At 40.6% G+C, this 24,258-nt stretch overlaps 1 protein-coding gene across 4 annotated transcripts; it reads left to right on the top strand.

Annotated features, from left to right (window-relative positions):
• The first annotated feature begins 7,230 nt into the window (after positions 1-7,230).
• LOC113025826 (iporin) lies at positions 7,231-22,885 on the top strand. 4 transcript variants are annotated; one of them, XM_026174003.1, is made up of 11 exons: positions 7,231-7,521; positions 14,269-15,451; positions 15,551-15,667; positions 15,966-16,182; positions 16,273-17,280; positions 19,550-19,626; positions 19,734-19,908; positions 19,990-20,095; positions 20,186-20,232; positions 20,882-21,545; positions 21,678-22,885. In XM_026174003.1, the coding sequence occupies exons 2-11, from the start codon at positions 14,324-14,326 to the stop codon at positions 21,787-21,789; spliced, it is 3,651 nt and encodes a 1,216-aa protein (XP_026029788.1). In that variant the 5' UTR covers positions 7,231-7,521; positions 14,269-14,323; the 3' UTR covers positions 21,790-22,885. The 4 variants fall into 4 exon arrangements, with proteins under 4 accessions (XP_026029788.1, XP_026029789.1, XP_026029787.1 ...); XM_026174004.1 differs by having other exon boundaries at positions 14,269-15,667; positions 16,273-17,181; XM_026174002.1 differs by having other exon boundaries at positions 14,269-15,667.
• Positions 22,886-24,258: the final 1,373 nt, after the last annotated feature.

Genomic DNA, 24,258 nt, shown 5'->3' with positions numbered 1-24,258 from the left:
CAATGGCGGCAGCTAGTTAGTTTTAATAGTAGAGATGGACCGATCCGATATTACGTATCGGTATCGGTCCGATACTGACCTAAATTACTGGATCGGATATCGGAGAAAAATAAAAAATGTAATCCGATCCATTAAATATCACGAAAGCACCTCACAAAACTTGCAACACGCCGTAACTCACCTCAGAACGTTAGCACGTCGGAGCAGTAGGCATCACGTGATAGAGCGGCTGTGGCATGCGGGACCTGTCGGTGGTCTGGATAGCATTTGGAGCTTCGCTAGCAACCCGGCATTTCATCTCCGACAAAGTTATCCCCGAGAGAAGTACAGCAAGTGTGTAAGTCCATCTCTGAATGTTTGTAAAGCATTCCTGCGTTAAGCTTAACAAGCGATATATGGAGCGACTGCCTCTTCTTGCTGCTACTTCAATCATGAAACTGCTTAATGATCAGCTGATCGGCTTTTCTGTCGCGAGTCCATCTCTCTGGTTTGTTTTTGGTCCACTTTGCACCAGAAAGAGGAAACCAGCGGCTGAACAACAGCAGCACGTTTAAGCTTGATCAGCTGTTGTTAGAATTTATTTAATATTACTTTCTACTCCAGGATCTTTTTCTACGTAGCTGACGCTGGTAACTGTGCAGGGGCGGATCTAGCAAAGTTTAGCCAGGGGGGCCGATAGGGCATTAACAGGGAAAAGGGGGCACAAAGACATACTTTTCTTTCTTATTCTCATTTAAAATGTCTAGCTTTTAATAAATAATTATCCGAATCTTACACCGAAAGTTTTAATTTGATGTAAAATGAATAGAAGTCAATTACTGTATATAGTGACTATTAAGTCTAATATATATACCCTAGTAAGCTATAGTACTTTTTCCTTTGTGAAGGTACCATCTGTACAGTCTGCAATTTTGTTGAAGAAAGATGTTGAATCTATTTAATATTTCTTGAAAAATAATTGATTTCTGTGCATTTTTTTTCACACTGCATCAAATTAAGGTTGATTACGTCGATTAAGCATCATGAGGTGGAGCGTGAGGGGTGGTTCCCTATTTTTTTATTTTTTTATTTTTGTTGTTGCTGGGAGTTGGAACCCTATTAGTTAGGTTGCTTAATATTTACACTAAGTACTCTTTAAAATACCAGAATAGGGAGGATGGTGTAGGTTTAAGTTTATTAGATTGATCAGTATTGCTGAACTATAAATATTTTTTTTTTGGATACAGGTATAACAGAATAGCTTTAGTGTAGTTGTTGTTTTAAACTTGAGTATGAACTTATACAAAATGCAGCAAGATATTTTTAAAAAAACAGTTTTATTGATTAAAACACACTATATCGGATTCATATCGGTATCGGCAGATATCCAAATTTATGATATCGGTATCGGTATCGGACATAAAAAAGTGGTATCGTGCCATCTCTATTTAATAGTACTCTTATTATTCTTTTTGGGCCACAAAATAAACGTTTAACATATTTTCAGGCAAGAATGTAACTGTGTAAACCTCAAATATCTGCTCAGTTTATCAAGACATCTCATATTTTCAAAAGCGCTCCGACGTTTTCGGAGACGTCTGTTACCCACCAGCTCCAGTGTTAGCCGGGGTTCAAGGCTCACTAGAGCCGGTGAGAACACCGGACTCCCCGCAAATCGTTTTCAAACCCACCGCCGTCTTTCGCCACTCAGGTTAAACATATATAAGTCACTTAGATAAATTAAAAATGTTATTGTTTGGCTTTTTTTTTTTTTAGTATTTTATTTGTTCCTGAGTAAATCAGTTTGTCTGAGATTAAAGTTATAGTTTTTACACATCTGAATAAACGTCAAGCAGACAGCTGATTATCAGAAGTGTGAGATGCTCGAGAATATACTCCGGTGTCCTGTTATATTTTAGATAGCAAGGAGCAGACGGCTGAGTTTATTAAACTGCACTGAAACGATCTGCAAATTTCATTAAAATTTAATAAACTATCATCTTGTCTTTATTTTTAGTTACCACATACCTTAAACACTTAAAGCTGTAAGCTAATGATAGTTATATAAGAGCAGACTCATGCTGGTGCAATAAGCTGTACGTTTTACGTCCAATGGATGATGATCTGATTAGTCGACTGATCGCAAAAATAATCGGTGACTAGTCGACTATCAAAATAATCGTTTGTGGCAGCCCTAGTGTATATATACATGTGTGTCCTCCTTGTGATCCAATCAGTATTAACCCAACAATGACAGGATGGCTTTCTTCCTGTTGTGAATGTCTAATACAATATTATTTCATTTAATTCCAGTACTGTCATAAATATGTTAATATAAATTATACTGATTTACATTGCTGAAACCGGAATATGAAGCTTTGTGGTAGTGACACTGACAAACACACAAAAACTTTTGAAGCACTTAGACTGATTTTGTTTTTTCCCCAGTTTAACTTCTGTGGCATTTTATAACTTTATTGAAGCATTTTTAATAATAAAAAACAACAACCCCACATTGTTTTCCTATTGGCCTATGATTTTTTAGAGCACATATGACTAAATGTTATTTTTCTATCCAACGTTGCACACAGTTTCACTATAATATAGATGTTTTTGCTATTTCAGTCACTATTTTTTGCTGACAAAATCTTTTGTGTTCAATTTCTTTTTTTGAGTGTGTGTGTTTGTTTTGTGCCTAAAAGAGAACATTGTTTACACTACTACTACTCCCTGGCAAAATCAGTACTTAACTATAATCACGATTTATACGCAAATCTCTCATTAGGGTCACATGTATGACAGTTTGCACGTTGTCGTTTGCTATGACTCAACAATAAACTTTCTATGCTATTCCCTGAAGGTGTGTTTGTAGTTCCTGCCTGACATTGCAAAAGTATTGAATCATTGCTCTGCAGATGACCAATAAAGCAAGACGGGCTTTATGACAAACTAAGGTCTGACTAACTACGGTGCACTGCTTTTTCCCTTCTTTAATATAGCGCTGTATGTAGGTTGATAACCAAAACATCTTTTTTGGTTGTAACAACAATATAAAGATATATTCAGTCATTGTCTTTGCAAGCTTTTGAGAAAAGCTGATTAGTTTTTAAGGAGAAAAAAACTTAACCTGTAAACCTTGGGTTTTAATGTTTACGTGGAAAACCGTAATACCATAATGTTGGTGTGACCGGTAGTAATCATTAAAAACACACACACACACACACACACACACACACACACACACACACACACACACACACACACACACACACACACACACACACACAAACACAAACAACCCAATTGTATTGTAGCCTTCTGGATTCACATCATGGCTGCTGATCAAAGTTTGCCCACAGGCTGATCATTTAGTTTAAAATGCTGCCTTCACTGTCTTTCATCTATATTTTAAATCGGTATATGCTACATGCAGAACAGACATGTGTAATATAGGAATGAATAACAACAATTAAAGGTTTACATAAAACTTAGCAGTACTTGCCGTAGCATTCACGCAAGTCCTGATGGTCATCGTAAACATATTCAGTATCGACAGAATTAGAATTTTTGTCTGTTATGTATCTGTGATATTTAAAGACTTTATTTCTAATTCTTCAAACAAAATTCGTCATGAATACAAATATTAGTGACCATTGTTACATATGGGCAACACGTGAAACAATAAATCTTTTTTTTTTTTTAAACACATAGATGTTAATAATCAATGTGTGGTGATGGTCATGAAGACTTTTGTTCAGAATGGCCCAACCATTAAGGAGGCTGTAGTAGTAATAATAATAATAACTTGTAATATTTATGATGCATAAAGACATGCATACGCTTTAAATACGCTTGCTATATCATAGCAAGAAGATATTTATGAAATCATTTTTAGATATTGCCCCAAGTGGTCTGTCAGTGAACTGCAGTTTAATCCCTGATATTTACGGGTGCATATGGTGTAATTAATTTTTTTTCCATTAGAAATGGTTGTTTATATCTGCATTAACTGTTAGTTTCTTTTTGCCAGCTTCATGTAAACTTCAGTGCACAAAATCCTAAATTCTTGAATATTTTGATAATTTGTGGGAATTGCATATTCATATCTGAATGATTTTTAAGTTATGTTATTAGTTAGCTTAGCTTAAAGTCTGGAAGCGGTCTCTCTGTTCGAAGTTTTGTTTGGGCAGAAACTAAACTGATTGTAGGGAAAGGGGGGAATTCAGGGAATCTTCGGGAAGTCACTTCATCAGATCTTGGACATCTGATGAAGCAACTTCATTTAATTTTTTAAGTTCCTTCCGGCAAGACTCCATGGGTGGAGCAAATGGCTAAATGCATAGTGGTCTAAAGTCACGTTAGGGTTTCACTTAGAAACCTCCGACGTGGAGTTGGCCTCATTTAGTAGGTTGAGGTCCAAAGTGTACTTTGGAGTCACATAGATAAACTTTGTCTTCAGCTGTGTGATAACTACCACTGTGCAACAGATTCCCATCAGTGACTTTGACTTGACTTGCTCAGTCTGCCAAACCTTACGCCTTAGTCAATAAAGTAACAAATTAATGAATTATTCAGAAGGTAACTCCTCCCCAACCCAATTAAAGCCTTTAATACAGGCGTAGCTCACAAACCAAGCCTGCAGCAAAACAGCCCCTGTCTTGAACGTCATCTGTAAGCAGCATGAGGACTCTCCAGGAAAAAATTATCATCCTTTCTGTTTTTCTGTCTTTGTTATGTGTCGTTCAGGTAAGTTATTTATTGTTTGTTGAACTTTCATGGAAATATTTTTTTTTCTAATCAGTGTTTTATATGACAAAGCTAAAGGATCAAATATTTACCTTTACAGGTTCATTCAATGCCTGTGCCTGACGAGTGGCATGGCTTAATTCAGCGAACCAAACGTTCACTGTTGTGGCGCTGGAACAGTCTGAAGCCAGTCGGTGCCAGCTGCAGGGATCACCTAGAGTGTGGCACAAAATACTGCAGGTACAGCTGAAGCTTAAATATTTCATGACAGTCCATCGGTTTACCTGTCTTCCTGATACTCCTGATCATTTTTTGACTATTTTACATTAACTCTGTGTAGCTCTTAAATGTCAAACTCAGCATCATATTCTTTTAAAAAAAAAAACAGTTTTCACAGTGTGTTCATTACTATGCTGTACATAGGCAGTGTGAAGGTGTGTACACGTGTATTTTGCATGCATGGTCTGGATAAAGTCAAAGGGTAATAATGGTGCAATCATTCTTATCTTTACAGGAAAAATATCTGTTCTTTCTGGATCACCACCTGAAAAAGAGATGCACAAACACCATCAGAATCTACAACAGACATCTGCTTTATGGACCACAACTGCCTGTTTTGTTTTGTTTTCAAAAACCTGCCCGCTCCTTTATTCTGGCTCCAACATTCATTCTGAGCAATCAGATCTTTTTCCACAGCGCTGTATCAAAAACAAAGCTGTAAAATCCAGGCATGCATAACCAATCAAATGGCACCACCTTAAGTGATTTGTCTAAAACGCTGCTGCAACATCACACAAGCTGTGTAATCTGAATGTGTTTTATAAGAAAATATAAATATCCATGCAAAGTTTGAGCCGCTCTGGGTTTATTGGTTCAAGGTTGTTGCTGTTGTTTTTTTGTTTTTTTTTAAAGAGATTTTTTTAATGTATTTATTTGTAAATATTGTAAATAATGTAAAAATTCAAATATACTATACATTTTTTTTGAAGAGGTTGTACTGCCCACATCTTCATTTTCTTTTTTAGTAGTAAAATAAATTCAAAACACATTTATATATTTCTCACACTTCCTGCTACTCTTTCAGTTGAGGAGCTTGAAAAACAGCTTTCCACCCAGCTAATGCGTAAGCTGCATTACTCATCCAAACCACAGCGCTGGGGATGTTGTTTTAACTTTTCCTGCATTCATAAACCTTATTTTAAGGAAGAATAAGAAAGATTATAAACGCATATTCATAACCACTTCCTGTGTTAAAAGTGCCAGCAAAAAGCTTACAGTAACCCAGACAAAGGCCACTTTTATCCTAAGAGAAGTAGTAGTACTGAATTACAAACCCTGAATGTAGTCGATAACAACAGCAGGGGTGAAAATGGCTGATCTTAGGGCTCAGTAGATGAGAGAAACTCATTTTGCATCTACCTAATCTAAGCTTTGCAGGAAGGATAAACAGTCATAAAACAAGGAGTTGCTGACACTGAGGTCGTCGAACCTTTTCTAAAAAAGAATTTGGGCTGGAACTTTGTGCCAAAATCTACTGTCATTACTCATACCTGCAGTAGTACTTAGTACTTATGCCTCTGTAGTTATTCTGACATGTTTGGCAGCTTTTTAAAAATGCCACAAATACTGCCTGAGCCCATGACCTCACACCAATGAGATTTGAAGATACCTGCCCTAAATGGTTTATATCTCGCATTAATGAGGAGAACTGATTTGCCCTCTGAGGTGGCCTTAAAACTGTAGATTCAGAGCTGCGTCCTCACTCTTATTATGCTTTGATAGATGCCCAATTCTCTCCTTCAAAATCTGGCTTACATATGAAAGCAGAGGTGGCCATATTTCCCACCAGTTGGGTTTACATGGGGTCAGCCAGCAGAGCGTCAGCCAGTATTACAGAAGGTCTTGAACATATCACGTCTCTTACTTGGACTGAAGCTGTTATTGATACCCTCACCTAAAAGGGGTTTTAGAGCTGTCAATCACGTGAGAATGGGAAGTGAAACACATCAACAACTGAACCCTAAATCCTCAGTTTCACCGCTAGAGGGCGAGCTGGGGCTGTTTAAGAAGTGAATATGCTATGGCAAAAGCACGTTTGAGACGTACAGGCCTGCTATCCGCCAAATAATACTCTATTATTAGAGCAGCAAGGGCGTATAGTTTTGAGAACCAATGGATCATGCCTTCACTGTTTACTACACCCACCACTTATATTGTTTATTATGAGTGTGGATAACAATAATAATAATAATATTTATTCTTGAGTAAGAAAAATGATGTCAGCAATCAGACGAGGCACTGAACAGCATGTTTATTTTTATCGTTTCCACCCCCGCCAAAAACAAAACAAGACAAAACAAAAAACAACAACAACAAAATAAGAAAAATCGAAGTATATTAGGTTTTACTTGCTTCCTACCGGGTGTCTTGGATACTTGAGTAACAGGAACTTCTCCCTCCTCATTGGCTAACCTGGTCGTGACGCAACAACCCATCCATCCTGAGCGGTGGAGAAGCGGCGGCGTGGGGACCGCTGTGTCTGTGGGGGACTTCAATGCCGGAGCGGTTTCATATTACCCTAGTGTTTATTAATAGTTATGAATAAGAGGTTTTAACCGGAGATCTCTGACAACATAGATGAAAACATTAGCTTTCATAATACGCCTTTGACGGCTCTAGTGCGTCGAATAGTCTCGTCCGTAATAATAAAAAAAAGTGCATGTTTTTGGACCAAACCACATCCACATGAAGCACCTGCTCGGATGGAGATCACCTTTAACTGACGGCTGTTTTCAAGTAGGTGCTGCTTTGAATGCGTTTTGCGCTCCTGCTATGTTGCCTTTCATTAAGTGCTTCAGCTCATATCTTGTTCTCGTATTTGGTCACTTCACATTTTCTTGTGTGTGGGTTTGCTATTTCTAGAAGCTGTGTGCCCTGCCTCTTGTTGTCTAACGTGTCCCACTTAAGCCACTTTGAATATTTCTTTGCCATTGTGTAGATGCACACAAACACCTGGCCGCAAGGTAAGATGCAGGTCAGACATCATCTCTGATTCTCGAGATCCTCGTGAAACTTTCCCTTCACATTAACTGGAGACCACGATGAGCAGTCACTGATGTTGTCTAGTTACAGGGCATCGTCGCTCTTAACAAGCACTGTCTGGGCCTCTTTGCTTTCATGTAACCACAACATCCATCCTTCAGGTTGATGCTAACTAGACCTGACAGATATTTCTAGAGAAGCAGCTCAGTTAATCAGAACCATGTCCATGCGCTCCAGTACGCAGAGGGCCGGTTTGATTGGCTTAGATATTTGAGATGCAAGGTAGGAGGACTACCGGCAAAGATGAGGAGTTGTATCCACTTTGCAGTGATGTTGTTGCAGACAAGTAGTCTGAGGTTCTGGCCTACATTCCTGTTATATTATAATACTGAAAATAGGGTGACTCAAGGGAAACTAAACTAAAGGACTGATATTCGTGTAAGGTTCCTAAATGTTGACCAAATAACTTAAACTGATTTGTTTATTACGAGTATGGATAATACTTTAAATAATAAACATAACTATAGTTACATTTTATGAGCAAATTCCTTCATAATATAAGGTAGACAAGGGTTAGAAGTCAGAAGCAGCATGTGCTGAGGTTTGGGATACTGACACTTGATGTATAGATGTGACTCGTGATAATTCAGGGGTTCAGTGGGATTCTGAGACCTTCCACCATACATACCTGGACTGAAATTCATAAATGCCTTTATTTTCAGTATAGCTGTTGATACTAATGTCAAATGTAGCTATAATATCTTACATGTTCCAAGACCATCAGGGAATGATGCCCATGAACAAGGCTGTTATGCAGTTGGGAAGTGGAAAAGCTTTCATTTCTAAATTAATCATGTCCTCGTATTTAAGGAGCCAAAAATGATCTGCAACAAATGAAATGAAGAAATAAAGACAAACACAGAAAAACATATTCAGGTTCATAACTTGTTGGACAAACATTGTTGAAATTTGCCTCTGTACACCACCACAGTTGGTTTCAAATCAGACAGTCAATGTGTGACTGAAGCGCAGACTTTAAGCTTTAATTCAAGGGGTTTACTTTTTTAATACACAGTCCTCATCTCCAGAGGCTCAAAATTAATTGGACAAACTAACATCATTTTAAAAAAATAAGCATTATTTTTAAAAGTTTGAAAATCCTCTGCAGTCAGCGACTGCCTGAAGTCCCCACAAAAACAGTTTCCTCCCACGAGATGCTCTGCCAGGCTTTTACAGCAGCCACCTTCAGCTGCTGCTTGTCTGTGGATCTCTCTCTTTTAAAAATGCCACAAATACTGCCTGAGCCCATGACCTCACACCAATGAGATTTGAAGATACCTGCCCTAAATGGTTTATATCTCGCATTAATGAGGAGAACTGATTTGCCCTCTGAGGTGGCCTTAAAACTGTAGATTCAGAGCTGCGTCCTCACTCTTATTATGCTTTGATAGATGCCCAATTCTCTCCTTCAAAATCTGGCTTACATATGAAAGCAGAGGTGGCCATATTTCCCACCAGTTGGGTTTACATGGGGTCAGCCAGCAGAGCGTCAGCCAGTATTACAGTATTACATTATAACTGAAAAGCTGAGATCAGGTTAAAGACTTGGCCATTGAAGAATATCTCGTTTCTTTGCCTTGACAAATTCTTGGGTTGCTTTTGGAGCATGTATTGGGTTTTTGTCCATGTGCACAATCAAGCTCTGTCTTATCAGTTTTGCAGCATTTAGTTGAATCTGAGCAGAGAGTGTAGCCCTACGCACTTCACAATTCATGCTCCTGCTTCTATCAGCAGTCACATCATCAATAAACACCAGTGACCCAGTTCCACTGGGAGCCATATATGTCCATGCAATAACATTGACTCCACAAAAATTAGACAGGTGATGTGGTACGTTTCAGATAATGAGCTGTTTCACTTCTTCTCCAGACTTTTCTCTTACTATTATCATTCTGCTGAAAAATTCATCTTGGTCTGTCTAAAATGCTTTTTCCAAACCTGGCACTTTCAGATGTTTTCTGGCCGTCTAACCTGGCCTGCTAGTTCTTGAGTGTAGCCAGTGGTTTGTGCCTTGTTGTGAACTCTGTATTTACATTCATGCAGGCATTTCTTGATTGCACACTTGGACCAATTCCTTAAGTTGTTGCTGTCTCTCAAAGCTTCAATTGCATGATTTTTACACCCCCCCCCCCCCCCCCCTACTGCCCCTGACACCTCTTTTTGTCAACATGAGGTGAAATATATAAAATATGAGTACAGAATTTCAATCAACTTTATTTGTCATGATATAACAAGGGAGCAGGCCTCACCTGGCCATTAAACTGTCAGTCAATTGAAACGGTCAATCTTGAAAACCAGGTTTATTACAAAGAGTTGAAGTGTGACATGCACTAAACAATGTTATATAATCATTCAAAAATATTTACCAGAAACAGGATTTTGTGTCATATGATGTGATTATATGTTATGTGCAATAACCCACAGAAATACACAGAATGTGCTTTAATCAAAGATAACTCGTCTATATGATGGTGATAACTGTATGCCTTTTACTTTATGGCCAGGCGTGACACGCATATTTTAATAATATATATTTTATATTACCTGAATTATGATAATTGTAAACTGTGTAATGTTGTTTTATGAGCACTGCTGTCCTGCAACTGTTATTTCAGTCCCCTAAGTGAATTTTTGCCATAATATAAAAAATTAGCTGTCAAAAAATTAGCAAAACTCCTACAAGAAACAAAAAAGCGTACAATTGTTATTTTAGTATGTATGTGTTGAATTACATTACAGTTACATTACAGTGTTTTTAAAAAAGCGTCTGCGAAATCCAAATCTGCGTAATCTGTCCCAATGGATGGTTTTGGAAAATGTAAAAATTGTAACGAACTCATTAATCGCTTACATTTTTCAGTAATATGAACTCCTGTTCCTCTTGTGGATTATACAGGAGTGAAAATGGTTGGAAAATTGAAAGTATTTCTGGATGTAGACAAGATGCTTGACTATAAAACATTAATGTGCAGTTACTAAATATCCACATGTGGAGGATTTATCCCTTCTTACTGGGATTCCACTGTGTGTTCGTGTGTGTGTGTGTTCACCTATCTCTGGTTGTTAATCAGGTTTTGTTAATAGATCACACACTAAATGACACAAATATATTAAGAAGATTTCGCTGAGGGACGTCTTTCACCGTTCTTATCGTTCTTATGGTGTCAGCTATTTCAAAATTTTGACTGTGGTAAATTGAGTTTGACACCTCTGATATATAAAGCCTGTATCTGAGCCAGAATCATAAAAATGGTATTTTAAATATATTTTTCTGTGAACCTGTGCAATCAAATTTCAAATAAAGAAAATAAGAGATCTAAAAAAAACCTTAATAGTTAATCAGTAACACATTACACATTTAAATTTGAAACAATCATATCTGTAAGTTCTTGACTCTTGAAAGTTTTCACTGCGCGTGTTATACGAGTCAGGGTAGGAATATAAACTGCAGGCTTTATGGGTCAGTGAAGGCCTATAACTGCAAGACGGTAATCATAGCCACTCATCCATCAACATAATCTCCATTACTGACTGAGCTAATGTGGGTGAGGAAAATCAGACACTTGTTTTGTTTTCAGGAAGCTACTTCACTTGTTCCTAAACCTCTATTCTACTTTGTTCTTTATTTTTCCAATTTCAGTCTGGTTTAAAGTCATAAAACAACACTACAACAACACACTTTTCTTCTGTGACTGAACATCATTAGCGCTCACCACTGGATGAATATTTTATATGTAGTTTGCACTTGCTTTGTATTTATCTTTTTTTCTTGTCCTCATTATTTTATTGCATGAAGGGGAGATGTTTTTATTTTAAACGAGTGTGTGCAAAGTCAGCAGCACTACACGTGAACATGATGGAACACTTTCAATTAACTAAAGTGATGTGAAAGTGTATTTACTCTTAGGAGTGCCAGCGGAGCAACTCTGCAGTGCAGCTGCCCTAGTTACAGAGCAGCCAGATGACTGTGAGTGACTGTGGTTGGCCCAGGCTGAGAGAGGAGGAGTTTGTTATGGTTGACTGAATTATGGAGTGTAGGCTGCTAGAAGCAGACTTGGATGGCAGGACCGGCGGGGTAAATTGAGGGAGAAGACTGTGACAGCAGTAGCTTGCAGATGTGTTTTAGGTTTTTATCTTCTTCTTTTTTTCTTCTTTTTTTACTCCAGATTTGAAAATGCATTTTTTTAAATCTAACACTAAAATGTTTAAGTAGGCCCCTGAGCTGCATATACAGTTGGAAAATCCACTTGATAAACTGTACACTCTCGCTTTTCTCTTTAATCTGTTCACGTCATAAAACATTGAGCTGCAGTAATCACTGAGGTAAGAAAACAGAAAAATGAGAAGCACGTATGCAGTAATAGACAAATCCTCATGCAAATGGCAACAGCAAATATATTTTTTAAAAAGATGTAATTGTGCTTTGCACAAAACTCTAAACGTTTTCAGTTATGATTAATGCTTGTCAGTGTTAGCTGATGGCTGTACATAGAGACTGAGCATTCCATCAATGTAGTGTACTTAATACCAGTGTTGGGTAAGTTACTTTAAAATAGTAACTTAGTTACATTACTAGTTACTTCTCTCAAAAGTAACTCAGTTACTTCAAGTTACTCGTTACTTTCAAAGTAACTAGTTACTAGGGAAAGTAACTTTGGTTTTACTCAGAATTCTCTTGTTAATGTGTTTCTTCCATAACTTTGCCAGTCTTCTAGCTTGCTTACTTGCCACAAGTGCACTGTGCCACCTACCAATAGAAAGGAAAAGATAATGTGCACATTTCCACGAGAGAAATCCCACACCTGGACCGTCATTGACTGCTGCCATGATTCTAGCCTACGTCACAGCGTCATGTGCGTCTTTTACATCCAACACAAAAACTGTAGTCGTGGTGCTTTCGATTGTACTCAGAACTCGGAAATTCTGCCTTCTGAATAGGAAGATGTAGGTAACACCAGACTGCAGATGAGCTGCATACAGGGCTGGACTGGGACAGAAAATCAGCCCGGGCATTTTGACTAGAGACCTGCCCACCATTATAGGAAAAATCATAAAGCCTTTGAATGAAAATAAACACTGTTGTGATGTACACTGTTTTGATGGTTAATATGCATCAATCTATCAATCGTTTGTTGTAAGATTCAGATAATTATTTTTAAAAGCTAGACATTTTAAATGAGAATAAGAAAGAAAAGTATTTCTTTGTGCCCCCCTTTCCCTGTTAATGCCCTACCTGGCCCCTGGCAACACTTTGCTAGATCCGCACCTGCACAGTTACCAGCTGTCAGCTACCTAAAAAAGGATCCTGGTGTTATTTGTCTCTCAGAAACAGTTCATAACTTCCCTTCAACTCATTCATGTCACCTAAAAGGTAAACCTGTTTCTCCATCACCTGTTCAGCTCTGATGATCCAGTAAGGACATCTCCTGGTTTCATCTTCATGTTTCCCTCTCACCAGATAACCAAACCATATCATGACCCGCAGGTTTACAGCTGTGGCTCCAGCAAACATCAGCTGATACTAGAAATTAATATTAAATAAATTCTAACAACAGCTGATCAAGCTTAAACGTGCTGCTGTTGTTTAGCGCAACATCCGCTGGTTTCCTCTTTCGGCGCAAAGTGAGCGATAAACAAACAAGAGAGCCGATCAGCTGATCACTGATCAGTTTTCATGATTGAAGTAGAAACGGGAGAGGGAGGGGGGAGAATGAAAGAAGAAGAGGCAGCTGTGCAGCAAAGACAGAATAACTCCAGCTTTGTGTCTTTTCCATTGTAGCTGAATTACGGGACAAACTGTTCCTTTTCACCTCAATAAGAAGCGTTTAATATTTTCTCTGAATACCAGACGGGACGGTTGGCAACTCTAATAACTTATGAACAAAATAAAGTTCAACATCATTAACTTCATAGCACCCACCCAGCTGTATAGAAACTCCGTCATGCTAGCTAGTACGCAGTACGGAAAAAGTCAGAATAACGAAAATAGACTACACCTAAACTTGGTTCATATCTGACCCAGAGAGACTGCAGGTCATAACTTCTTACCTGAAGTTCAGTTCACACTTGGACCGGCGGCTGCCTCGGGTCTCTTTTCCTTCTGCGTCCCTTTTCCTTCATCCACCTGCTGGCCTCCACCACTTGCTAATGTTACTGAATCTGTGGAAGCTCCGCGATGCCACCACACGAAGTAACGAGTAACGAGCCTATCTAAATCCCAGTAACGAGTAACGCGTTCCTGATTTTGGCATAATAACTAGTTACCGTGCTCGTTACCACAATAATAACGTAGTTACTGTAAAGCGTTACTTAATAACGCGTTAGTCCCAACACTGCTTAATACTGATTTTATCTTCGCTTGTACAAGCTTCCTGTTGTATAATTCTGAATGAATTTCTGCAGAATCCCCAAAATTTAATCTATTCTGTGTTACTCTTCCAGGATTAAATTATAGGAACATGGAGACAGCTTTCGTTGTCCAGCCCTATCCAGAAGTATGATTGGAGCATCCAGTCTCTCTGGGGACACCTTGATAGCCTGCCACTTCCCCGTGGTGCAGCTTTCCACTTGGCAGCTTCCTGTCCAGGCCCTGTGCAGCTCTGCCAAGAGGCCCGGCCGGCTGTGCTCAGCAGGCCTGACTCGGGCCGTGTCCCTCCCAGAGCAAGAGTCGATAAACTGTGAGCATGCCTTCACCGGTGACCGGAGACATTTTTCCAGCAGCTACAGCAGCCTCAACGAGGACCGGACAGAAGAGGAGGGAGGCAGCGACGGAAGCTGGAAGTACGAATCCACCTCGTCGCCCGAAGAGACGAGTTCCCACCAGAAGAAGGAAAGCTCCGTGCCTAGAAGCAATGTCCGGTCACGCAACTCCTTCCTTCCCTGTACAGAGCTAAATGAGGACGAAGAGGATGAAGACAGCGACGGAGATAATCTGCACAGATATCACGAGGACTCTTCGTTCGTGCTGCATGGAAATTCCAATTGGCCGCTAAGTAATGTCGCCACAAACTACCCAATATACCCAAAGCCCCACGGGAACCTGGACAGTGAATGGGGCAATGAGGGAACTATGCTGGTTAGTGAGAGCGATCAGGAGTGGCTCTCTAACCAGTCCAACCAGATGGACTCACTGCCACCTGAATGCCAGTGCTGTCACATGAGCAGATCTAGCATCACGATGTTGGCTTGTTTGGAGAAGGACTCAGACAGACTGGAGGATAACATGTCCTGCTGCCTCCACGGCCAACACAAATGTTCCCCAGAGCTTCTTTCCAACAACCACACGGAGTATGTCAGTGACTCTTCCTGTAACAGTTCTGACGGCGTCTTGGTTAACTTCTGCACTATGTACAACAGGAGCAACAATCCTGCCACACCTCATGATCTCAGCAGTCCTGCAGCTCACCCCTCTGGGTCATCAGAGGGATGTGTATTCCTCAACCTCCAACCTGTCCCCCAAAGTCAGAATGAAGAAGTCAAACTTGATAGCATGACGGTTTACTCTCCTCCGAAAGAGGAGGTTGACATGCTGCTTTCTGCTTCCCGCCTGTCCCCTCGGGGCCTTGACTCTAACTGCAATCTGTACTCACTAGAGGAGCTACCCGCGGGTCTCTCCTCTCTAGAGGTATCAGACCTGACTGCCTGTCTTCAAAGCCAGGCCACACTGGCCATGGGGACCAACCAGAAGTACTACAAGCTTGTGACTTGTGACCTCTCTTCCCAGTCACCCAGCCCGGCCTGGTCCAGTGTCACCGGCTGCCCCGAAGGTCAGAGCAGAGGCAGCCCCTTCCTTCTCAGTTTTGATCAGAAGAAAGAAGGACAGCAGAATGAAATTGAGAAGGTAAAAAAAAAAAACTTTATAGTGTTTGGATGATTAAAAAAAAGATTTAGAAGTACTGTTTTTAGATCTATAATTTTAATGTGATTTGCAAATAGAAGAAATGGCAAATGACTCAATTAAATTATGTACTAATGTTTTATATATCAGTTACACAGCTTTGATAAGAGTAATGAACTTTGCTGCTGCACACATTGTTCCCTTTTGACAATCTGACCACCTTTTGGGAACAGCATTTATAAACTTGATAGAGGACCAGCAAAAGGAGACGGGTGTTCAGTTTTGCTGTTCTCATTTTCAGATCCAAGATTACCAGGTTGCAACCACCTCCACTGACAAAGCCCTCTGCAGAAAGAAACAGGCAGATAGCATCCAGAACCTCTCCCACACGCCTTGCTCGCTGTGCCCCAGCCAGTGTGGCCCACATAGCAGTAAATGCCAAGACGCAAGAGTGGCAACCACACAGCCATCTGTGATGCAGGACCAGGAGCACAACTATCCTTGTGATACTGAGAAGGGTAAAGCAGTGGCTAATAGAAAAATCCAGTTCTTTTGCTTTGTGTCTGTGATTTTGAGTGAAAAATCTTTATCTTACATGTCCTTCTCAGGACCAAGTCCAGATGTGGTGCGCTACAGTAAAGCCCAGAGGCCAACCTCGCTGCCCATCCAGCCCTTTGTTCTGGTTCCTGCAGGAAAGCCGCAGCCGCCGTCCCAGCCCCTTGGCTGCCTGCTAGAGCAGTATCTAAATAAAAAGAGCAGTAAGACTGCTAACATGCAGCCGGCCTTCAGTTTCAAAGGCAAAAGCAGCCAAAGTTTTTCAGATTTTCACCCATCACCGACAGACAACCACTGCTCCATCTTCCTAGAGGCTCCTTCTAGCTCTGATACCTGCTCCACCTGCACACCAAGCCCAGAGTGCTTCATCCGCACGCGTTCATGGAATCAGTTGGGTGAAAGCCAAGACTGCACCGGTCCATGCACGTCAAACAGCAGCCTGGATTCACATCATACTAGTTGTCCCACAGAGGCCCAAGAGCAAGACAAAGCAGGCCCACATTCAGGCCAAACTCAGACTAACACTTTGCTTAGTCTTGTCTCGGCTCCGAGTCGATCCAGTCTCATTAGGATTCCCACCTACCAGGACTTGATCAGTCTCACCTTTGAGCAAAGCCAAGTGCGCGCCGAGCCTAAAAGTGCTAATCATTCCCTTAACTGCACCACCTATCATTCAATATTGTCTCAAAACCCACCCACTTTAACCATCACCACTGACACCCACCACCCAAACTCGCAGGTGTCTGTTTCTCCTCCCAAAACCTCACTGCCACAGGAAAAGCTCCCACAGTGTGGAGCGGCACCTGCAGCTGACTCAGGCTTTTTTCACTCTAGTTTCACAGCTGCCCTCTCCTCAGTGGCTCCTCTCTCCTCTCTGAGTTCTCTCCTCTCCTTGGCCGCTTCAGGGCTGCAAATCCAGGACTCTGCTGGACACAGTTTGAAGCCAAATCAGAGTCATCACAGTGAGTCTCTGATCCTGAGCGACAGGCCGCCCACAGAGTTCAACCTCTCACCCGATACGTCTTATGAGTCCATGTCTATCAGCCATCTTCAGAGGAGAAGTGAGCCTCAGTTGACTGCTGATAAATGATGTGAAATACTGTCAATATATTATAATTGAAATGTAGTAAAAAGTGACTGGATTGTCTAGCCGGTGATGAGTTGTTAAGAGCAGCAATAAAAACTCACAGTGCTGCAGCAGTGCTTTGAATACCCTGAAGGGGCTTCCTCTCAAACATGACCTATTTTTAACTCTCCCAGCACAGGATTGGCTGAGCCGTCCTCTCTGTAGCCTATGTGTGCGCGACTGCGGGACAAAAGAGAGAAGGATGCAGTAGAAACAGTGTTAATGATTTATATCGCAATCACTTTGTTTTAGTGCTACCATATAAGTCGCTTGGTGTAAATATAGTTATATAAATGTAAACCATTTCCAATAAGGTAAAGATTAGTAATAGAGGAGGCATTTGCACAACTGCAAAAAGTCTATGTGGTGCAGCACTGCAGGCAGCATCAACATGCATAAAGAATTTACTGTGACATTTGCAGAGGCTAGCCAGTATGAGAGATGAAGAAGAGAGACAGGGTGAAGCGAGTCATTGAAGACCGCTGCTGAAATGGAAAAAACGACTCTTTCATCTTTGGTTCCCTTCGACATTTGCATTCCTGAAATATGATAATGAACCCCGAAACCCTGCTCTCCTATGACTGTGTATTGACCCAGTTAGTGAACACTTTCTTGAAACACACGCTGATAGTCTAGTGCAGTGGTTCTTAACCTTGTTGGAGGTACTGAACCCCACCAGTTTCATATGCGCATTCACTGAACCCCTCTTTAGTGAAAAATAAAATATGATTTTATTTTTCAAATTCAAGACATAGATATGTTTTTTATTGGTGCACAAAATGAGCCGTGCATGTCACGGTGGAGACTCTGCCGAACCCCTAGGGTTCGATTGAACCCAGGTTAAGAACCACTGGTCTAGTGTCATGATTTTAAACTGATAGTACAAGGAAAGTCCCAAAACAAGCTGACTTATACCAAAACCTACCTAGAACTATCCATCTCCAGAGTTTTAATTCATCATTAAAAGAAGATATGGCTTTTTGGAAAATAATCTACATAGAGAGACAGCAATGCAGCAAATCAGTCGCACTAGGGGGAAACAGTTGGCCAGTATAAAATCTGAAATTGAGGACTGAAATAAAAAAAAACTCCAGCCATCCATTTTTCTTTTCCTTATCCAATTCAGGATTGTGGAGGGGTTGGAGCCTGTTCCAGCTAAGAGGCAGAGGTCACCCTGGACAGGTTGCCAGTCTCTCCGGGCCAGTCCCAGTCTTACAGGGCTAAAGTGGAGCTGTGTCTAGCAGTTAGAAAGCTTAAGCTTCCTGAATTAGTTTTTGAATTTCATTTAATACATTTTGAACACTGTCAGAATCCTTAACTTACACAAATACGCTCACTGGCCACCTTATTAGTTACAGCTTGTCAGTACAAGGTTTGATCACTTTTGCCATCAGACTGCCTTTAATTCTTCGTCTCATAGATTCGACAAGGTGCTGGAAAAATTCCTCTGAGATTTTGATCAACATTGCTATGATAGCACATGCATTTACTGCAGAATTGTTGGCTGCACATCCATGATGTGAATCTCCAGTTCTACCACATGCCAAACATCTATTGGACTGAGATCAGGTGACTGTGGAGGCCATTTGAGTACAGTGAACTTACTGTCATGTTAAAGAAACCAGTTTGAGATGATTTAGGCTTTGTGACATGATGGCGTCATGGTCAGCAACAGCGTGTGCCAAGAAAATACCTCCCATACATTGCACAACCAGCATCAGCCTGAATTGTTGATACAAGGCAGGCCAAAGTTTTGGCCAAATACCTTCTGAATGTCGCAGCAGACCAGGCAACATTTTTCCAATTTTCTGTTGTCCAATTTTGGTGAGTTTGTGTGAATTGTAGGCTCCCTTTCCTGTTAGAAACGGCTATTAAAGTTGCTATTTAAGTTACTGACATTATCCATTTCCACATGTCTGAATGCATTGCTGCTGCCATGGAACTGGCTGATTGGATGGCAGTCAAAAAGTTGCACCAAAGTGTCCAGTGAGTGTATATCAGCCTAAAACTGACAGTTTCTGGGTGTTACTCATTGGTTGGTCATGCATCACACCACACATAAGCTTTAACTAGCAATGAAATCAACAGAGACACCTTAACACCACACCAGGTCATGCTCTTGAACAAGTATAAAGTATAAAGTTGTCAGATATTGTATCTGAATAAAATTCATCCTGTCCAACTTGCTTGTTTGGTGTCTCCAGGGTTGCTGAGGTCTGTGAGCAGGGCGGTGGATCTGATTATGGCTCATTTTGGCAGCAGCAGAGATCCTGAAGAAAAGGTATTTTGCTGACCTTAGCATTGTTATTGACATATCACAATATAAATGTGCCAGCAGGTATATTGTGTAAGCAAAAAATATAATGTATAACATTTCCTCTGGCTCAGATGCGCCTGGGGAACAGTTCTTACAGTCCTACAATCGCTGGTCTGGTCCTGGAACACTTGTGTCCAACGATCCAGGATATTCTAGAGGACGGTCTTAGGGATCACAAACTGGATTTTATAATCGGACAACGCCGCAATCATGCCTGGAGTGTGGTCGAAACCTCTACTAGGATTGGTAGGCTAAAGGGTCTCATCAGTTTGCCCAAGCAGGATTCTGTGGTCTTTGATATAGTTTTATAATCTCTGTTTAACACAGGTCCATCCACCAGAGTTCTTCACAGTCTTGTTTCCAAAATCAGACGCTGTCCCCAGCTCACCAGCCACTGCATGAAACTGAGAGCCTTCATCATGGGCCTGCTTAAGTAAATACCTTTGATGTTACTAATGAGGCAAATAAAGATGTGCGAAGAACATAACCTTTGATGTTCTCTTGGTTGTTTCTTTTCTTACAGCTTGAGAGCTTTGGAGTTCTGGCTCAGTCATCTTCAGAGTCAAAAAGGTGAGGCGACAGGCAATTTATAGTTCTTTATTTCTGCCTCCAGGGAGCCATAACTCAGCTTGTGCACCACTTTCGCTGACACTCAGTGAGCTTAACAACTAAATGGATTGCAACGACTCTTGAAATAACATAATCTCCCACCTGTATCCTGCTTTTTTTTACTCCTCAATACTTTCAGTCTGTTGGCTGTCTTCTTTGGATTTAGCACCAATTAGGGAATGCTATCAGTCTAACAACCTAAAGTCAGGTTAACCAGCTAAACAGCTGTAAGCTTATCAAAAACTTGTCAGTAGTTATCTATAGTACAGGAGCTGGAAATCTTAGCTCCTGTCGCTTTAAGGCTGTCTCCCTAGAAGTTCAATTTTTCTGACTGGTTGTCCCTCGCCAGGAATGTCGGGTCAGTAGAAAAAATGTTGGAGAATTTGTGTTTGGAGTCTTTCTGAAGCATACCAGCACTAGATTTATCTTATTAATTGAACATTTATCCATGAAAAATACGAGCATCCAACTTTAAATAAGATAAGACATAATACAGCTTTTTAAATGCTCTAGTCCAAAGTACCCATGATAAAAACTGAACCGAAGCTATCAAAATATTATTGCTTATGTGTGGATCTGTGTGTGATCACTTCCTTTACTTTCTTCCTAGATGTTGTGAAAACCTACTACCATTCTTGGGGGTTCCTGTCTATGTCCCTGGGTCGCTGTCATCCTTTGTTTCAGGAGCTGCTTCTTCTCCTGCAACCACTCTCTGTGTTGCCCTTTGACCTCAACTTGCTTCTGGAGCCCCGACTGTTACGCCACAGACAGCTGTGGTCAGAGGAGCAGGCTCTCTCCCCACCTCAACCGTGCTCAGCGCTTTTAGCAACCAGCTGGCCAAGACTGCAAGGCGACAAAAAGGAAGGCATCAGCTACTACAGTCAGATTTCACACCAGATTGATTTGCACCACCAAGAGTCTCTCAGCTCTCACAGTTCAAGCTGCAACAAGCAACAGTGTGGTTGTATGCAGACCAGCAGGAGTCCAGTGTTAGCTCCTATTCCAGAGTGGTGTCCTAAGGAGCCTGACGTTGTGGATGGAATGGAGGACTGTAGCCAAAATCATACAGATACTTGGTTTCAAATAAGTATGGACAACAAGAAAGAAGAAACAAAGGTGGAAAAAGACTGTGGCATCTCAAATCCACCTACTACCGAACAGGCACAAAGTCCTTGTTGGGGTGGGCTTCGCTGGGCTAAACTGTTTGGAGCAACTGGTACTTCATCCACACTGGGAGCAATTTCTCAGAGTCACACAGGAGCACACACCACAAAGTAAGAACCAGTGAGTGAATGAGCGAGTAATCCTGAGTAGTAGTTGTTGTAGTTGTTGTCTTTGTGAGGATGCTATCCAGACAGTGTGTTACTCTACTCATGAGCATTATCTCTTTATCATTTGTTTTGAAGCCACAGGCGACCATCACAGTGGCTACGTTTGGACCGATCACAGCTTGGACTCTTGGCTCAATCCATCAGGTCCATGAAGCTAGGAGGAGCTCAAACAGACAAGGACTGCTGAAAACTAAACCCTCCATGGGGGAGAGCCAGACTGCAGATTATTTACTGTAAGAACAAAAGTCTTAACTGGATGAAAGTGCAGCGCTTAGCCATGCTGCTGCAGAACTGAGAAGAAAGCACAAAAACGCAAGATTAACAGCTTTGGCTCTTACTCAGCAAGCTTTGCATTACACCAAATGTTGTGAATCAAAGCAATGTTTTTGTGTTCTTGCTGAGTACCTGTTAAATATCAGCTTATCACCATGTTGTGCTTTTAAAACAAATTAGCGCTATGGACAGGGGAGGGTGTAGCATCACAAAGTGTAGCATAACAGCAAAAAAAGACTAGTTTAAGTGGCAGATCTTCACATCAGACTAATAATGTGTCAATGTATAAATTAATTGTCTATGTATGCAGAAACATGTGTTACATATAGTATTCATGAAATTATAAATGTCAGGAAAAGACCTAGTGATACTGATATAATAGCTCTCTAACTAGTCACTCAAATTGGATTAGATATGCACTCACTTCATAAGCTAGACCTGTTCAACTGCTTGTTGATGCACATCTAATCAGTTAGTCACATGGTAGCAATCCAATGCATTTAGGCAAGTATACAAGGTCAAGATGACCTGCTGAAGTTCAAACTGAGCATGAAAATAGTTGCTTAATGGGCTAGGCTGGGTAATTTAGGAACCAGTTTACAGTTTCTAAAATACAGAGAATGGTCAAAAAAAGGCCAGGTGAGCATGGCCATACTACTTTGAGCTGATAGGAAAGTAACAGTGACTCAAATAAGCATTCGTCACAATCAAGGTTTGCAGAAGAGCATGAACGCACAGCACATCAAACCTGGGACCTTGACACTCCTGTCCGCAAAATTGGAAAACGAGATCTGAAAAACACTGCCTTGTCTAATGAGTGTCGATTTCTGTAGGGTCAGAACTTGGCGTAAATAACATGAAGCATGGATTCATGCTGCCTTGAATCAACAGTTCAGGTTGTTGTTGTTGTGATGGTGTGGGGGATATTTTCTTAGCACACTTTGGGCTCAGGAGTAACCGAGCATCATTTAAACACCACAGCCCACCTGAGTGTTGTTGCTGATGACGCCCATCCCTTTATGACCTCGTTATGATTCAAATCATGGATGTGCAGCTGAAAAATCTGCATCCGTAGTCATGTTGATATGAACTAAAATTTCCAAGCAATGTTTACAGCAACTTGTTGAATCTATGCCATAAAGAATAAAGGCTGTTCTGAAGTCCAGGTTCAACCCAGTGTAGCAAGGTGTGTGCATGTGCAGTGACAAACCTTCTAAGAGCCAGTTAGTGTGTTTATAACCTGCAGATGGTTGCTCAGTAGGTTGCTTAGTCTGAGGTTTCAAAAAGGGAGTACAGCAATTGGTTCTTTTTTTTCTGTGGAGTTTTGTAATTTGTGCCATAAGTTGTCAGATATGACTTGATAAATATGATCAGGCTAACAAAAATACAAATCTATTTAAAAAAAGATGGGAAGCCATATAAAATCTTTAAAAAAAACCCCAATAACAAACAAACAAACAAAAAACAGGAATAAAATTACCTGCAAACAATTTAGCCCATCATTTACCAAAAAGTAGAAAAAGACAGCATCAAATATTGAAAATGGTAAGTAATTGGTTTTAAGCAAATTTTTTAATTTGATGCCAGTAACACTTTTCAGAAAATAGGGGACAAAACAAAACAAAAATAAGCACTTTGTGAACCATCTTTGCAGTCTAACGTGATTAAATGATAAAAAAGAGCATCATAGAGGCGCTGTCTGTCCGAAGTAAAGATGGTACTGGTGATCTTTGGGCCCTTGAGGGGCAGCATTCGCTTTCAAGAACATCTCGACCATCATTTTCTCGGAAGATTAAACTGATATCAGGACGTCAGCACCTGATATGCACATGTTCCAGCATCATGGCTGTAGTAGAGACTGGGAGGTTTCTGTGTAAATACAACATATGACACAGGGTGCCACACACAGGGTTCTCCTGCAAGGCGATGTCATTCATACAATGTGAATCTGTTGTAGACAGATGTTCAAAACTTCCCGTTTCTCACATTACTTTCCGTCATTGTCATTTTATTGATGAAAAAAAGAAAAAAGAAAGAAATAGGTGCTTATCAGTGCCAGATACGCCACACACACACTCACACACACCAGCCTCCTGTAGTAGATTGTCAGTGATGGTTTTATTCCCAGTAACTTGCCTTTCTTCTCCATATTCACAGCATGGATTTATTGTAAATGCATGTCGAGTCAGCAAAAGTACAGAAGGTCGTCCTGTCTTCATTGGATCTCTCAACTTCCTTTCGCTGCTTTTCTCCCCTTTGACGTTTTTACAGGTGCAGATTTTGTTCTGGACATTTTCTGGCATGGAACTTTTAAATGTGTAGAGCTGTTTGGTTAATACTGTAGCATGCCTTCAGGTCTTCCAGTGATGTTAACCACATAAGC

Source organism: Astatotilapia calliptera, chromosome 7 (assembly GCF_900246225.1).
Source record: "Astatotilapia calliptera chromosome 7, fAstCal1.2, whole genome shotgun sequence".
Lineage (NCBI taxonomy): Eukaryota > Metazoa > Chordata > Actinopteri > Cichliformes > Cichlidae > Astatotilapia > Astatotilapia calliptera.
The sequence above is the reverse complement of the archived record's forward strand: the minus strand, read 5'-3'. Positions and strand labels throughout refer to the sequence as shown.

Excerpts from the sequence above, each read along its gene's own strand:
- LOC113025826 (XM_026174002.1), top strand. The coding sequence starts at position 14,324 with ATGATTGGAGCATCCAGTCTCTCTGGGGACACCTTGATAGCCTGCCAC. Across the intron at positions 16,183-16,272 it reads TCCTTGTGATACTGAGAAGG|GACCAAGTCCAGATGTGGTG; the intron begins GTAAAGCAGTGG and ends TGTCCTTCTCAG. Across the intron at positions 19,909-19,989 it reads CGAAACCTCTACTAGGATTG|GTCCATCCACCAGAGTTCTT; the intron begins GTAGGCTAAAGG and ends TGTTTAACACAG.